This window comes from Papilio polytes, unplaced genomic scaffold (genome assembly GCF_000836215.1).
Source record: "Papilio polytes unplaced genomic scaffold, Ppol_1.0 DF821845.1, whole genome shotgun sequence".
Classification (NCBI taxonomy): Eukaryota; Metazoa; Arthropoda; class Insecta; order Lepidoptera; family Papilionidae; genus Papilio; species Papilio polytes.
Window position 1 is genome coordinate 966,835 of NW_013527359.1, and position 2,089 is coordinate 968,923.

Consider the following 2,089-nt stretch of genomic DNA (forward strand, 5'->3'; position numbering starts at 1 on the left):
TACTCACAGGTCAACCGCGAACGACAGGTAACCAAGCTTGCTTTACTAAGAGTGGATTTGTTACTTACACTACACCTTACACGTTTGATGTTTTAACACTTGAAGTTTTATTAGCTTTTAAAAAGTTATATTTCTATATCTAGCAAGTGGTTAAATTAAAGGATAAAATAAATTAATCAAATAAATAACTAAAAGGAAAGTAAAAAATGAAAATAATTAAACCACAAAAATTTGTTAACGTGAGTAACGAAATAACACTAATAATTGAGGATCGAGAGAAGAGGATACTTTACTTACATTCATTTAACGTCTCACAAAGCACAAATTGTGTTAACTGTCTTCTTTAAATTAATATTTAACCAATGGAGTTGCAAATGCCATAAGGCTGCTAAAACCAAAGGCTCTTAAGTCCGTCATAAAGCGAATATCTAGCAATATTATTAATGCATTTACAACTCCTATAATCAAACAACATTCATTACCTAAATGTTTTAAAACACTAAGTAAATAATTTTAACAATATTACCATTGCATAACCAACCTCACATTCATCCGACTAACTAGGAATGGGTCCGTCGGCCGCGCTCCATCGTCTCTCTCAATACTGAGATGACCGACACGCACTCAGTCACGGAGGTCACCGATGCAACGCATGCAAGGATGTTCCACATCAAGGTAGCAACAATAAGTTCTCACTTTGGTTATGGTGATGGCATGAAAAGTGTTAAGAGCGTTATTTAGCCCGAATGGCAAAATTCCTTTTAAGTTTTGTAACTTTATTTTTGTATTCCATATCTATTCTTTGTGTATTTTCTTTCCTAGTATATACAATCATGTAATTTGTTGCTTTATTATATTTTCGTAGAATTTTCTGTCTAGCAGCAATTACGGATTACTTTAAGCTATAAAGTGATTACAATTGGATATATTTCAGAAACCTCCTCCTCCACCACCAATGATGACCGAACGACTGGAGACAGAGGAGCAGGAATTGACCATGGAAAGCCTTGAACCCATACCGGCTGCCCCAATAGTACCCGCAAGGTAAAGAAGATGTAAAAGAATCCCTTGGTACTTAGAATTTACTTGTTTAAAATTTTTTGTAACCATTATGTTGATTTTATAGGAAGCCAGAAATAACATCACACGTAGTTGATGACGTCTTCCTTCGAACGATCACCGAGAAGAAGACTATAGAAGACATCGAGCGTCACAAACGTTTGGTGACGGAGTACCGCCAGGTGCCGGCGCCGCCGCCACAGTTCGACGTCACTATAAGAAATCACACACTGCCCGAAGCACAGTGGGAGAACTTCTCCGATATAAGCAGTGCGTCAGGAATGACTTTAACACCGAAGATGGAAAGAGTTCCATTATCACTGCCGCCACAGAAGTACATTGGTTAGTAACAGAGACAGGAAGTAAAAGATATAACACTAATTAGTAGTGGAGATGTTTGCTTATTAAATTAACGTATTTATTTTTAACAGGTAAAGGTGGCCCAGACCTCTTCTCCCCTGAGCTGATCAAGCAAACCGGAAAAGTATATCAGCCATCGTCCCCCGACCTTCCTCTGCTACCTGAGCTACCACCAGCTCGTAACCCGCTTTACAGAGAGGAAGACGATGAGGATGTGCCTGATCCTACTCCAGCGCCACCTGTACCTACCAACTGGACTGTTCTCACCAGGGTATTGAAGACTGAAGCTCAAGATGAGGTTAGTGTAGAGAAATTATACTGTAACTAGTTTTCGCCCGTGACTCTGTCCACGTGAATTAAAAAAAAACAATAGTTAGTAGCAATTGTGTCCTTCCAGACTATGCTCTATATCTATGCAAAAATTCATCGAGATCCGTTTAGCAGTTTAGGCTACAAACTCTAACAAACATCCATCCATCCATCTAAACTTTTGCATTTATAATATTAGTAAGAAGTAAGATTGTAGGCTGTGACATGTGTGCACAGGTTCCCTATTTTTATCTTGTTATAGATACTAGCAGAATCAGAGCGCTCTTACCGGCTGACTCGCGAGGAGCGTCTCCGTTGGCGCGAGCTGATCACACACGAGAGCACGCTGCGGCGGGAGCTG

General features: G+C 39.5%; 1 protein-coding gene across 1 annotated transcript in view; it reads left to right on the forward strand.

Moving 5' to 3' along the window:
• LOC106107768 overlaps nucleotides 1-2,089 on the forward strand; it is a 59,014-nt gene that overhangs the window by 54,907 nt on the left and 2,018 nt on the right. Inside the window, exons 10-15 of the mRNA XM_013288769.1 lie at nucleotides 4-27; nucleotides 565-675; nucleotides 935-1,044; nucleotides 1,127-1,401; nucleotides 1,491-1,717; nucleotides 1,991-2,085. Of these exons, the coding sequence (XP_013144223.1) occupies nucleotides 4-27; nucleotides 565-675; nucleotides 935-1,044; nucleotides 1,127-1,401; nucleotides 1,491-1,717; nucleotides 1,991-2,085 (842 nt within the window). The remainder of the gene's footprint in view (nucleotides 1-3; nucleotides 28-564; nucleotides 676-934; nucleotides 1,045-1,126; nucleotides 1,402-1,490; nucleotides 1,718-1,990; nucleotides 2,086-2,089) is intronic.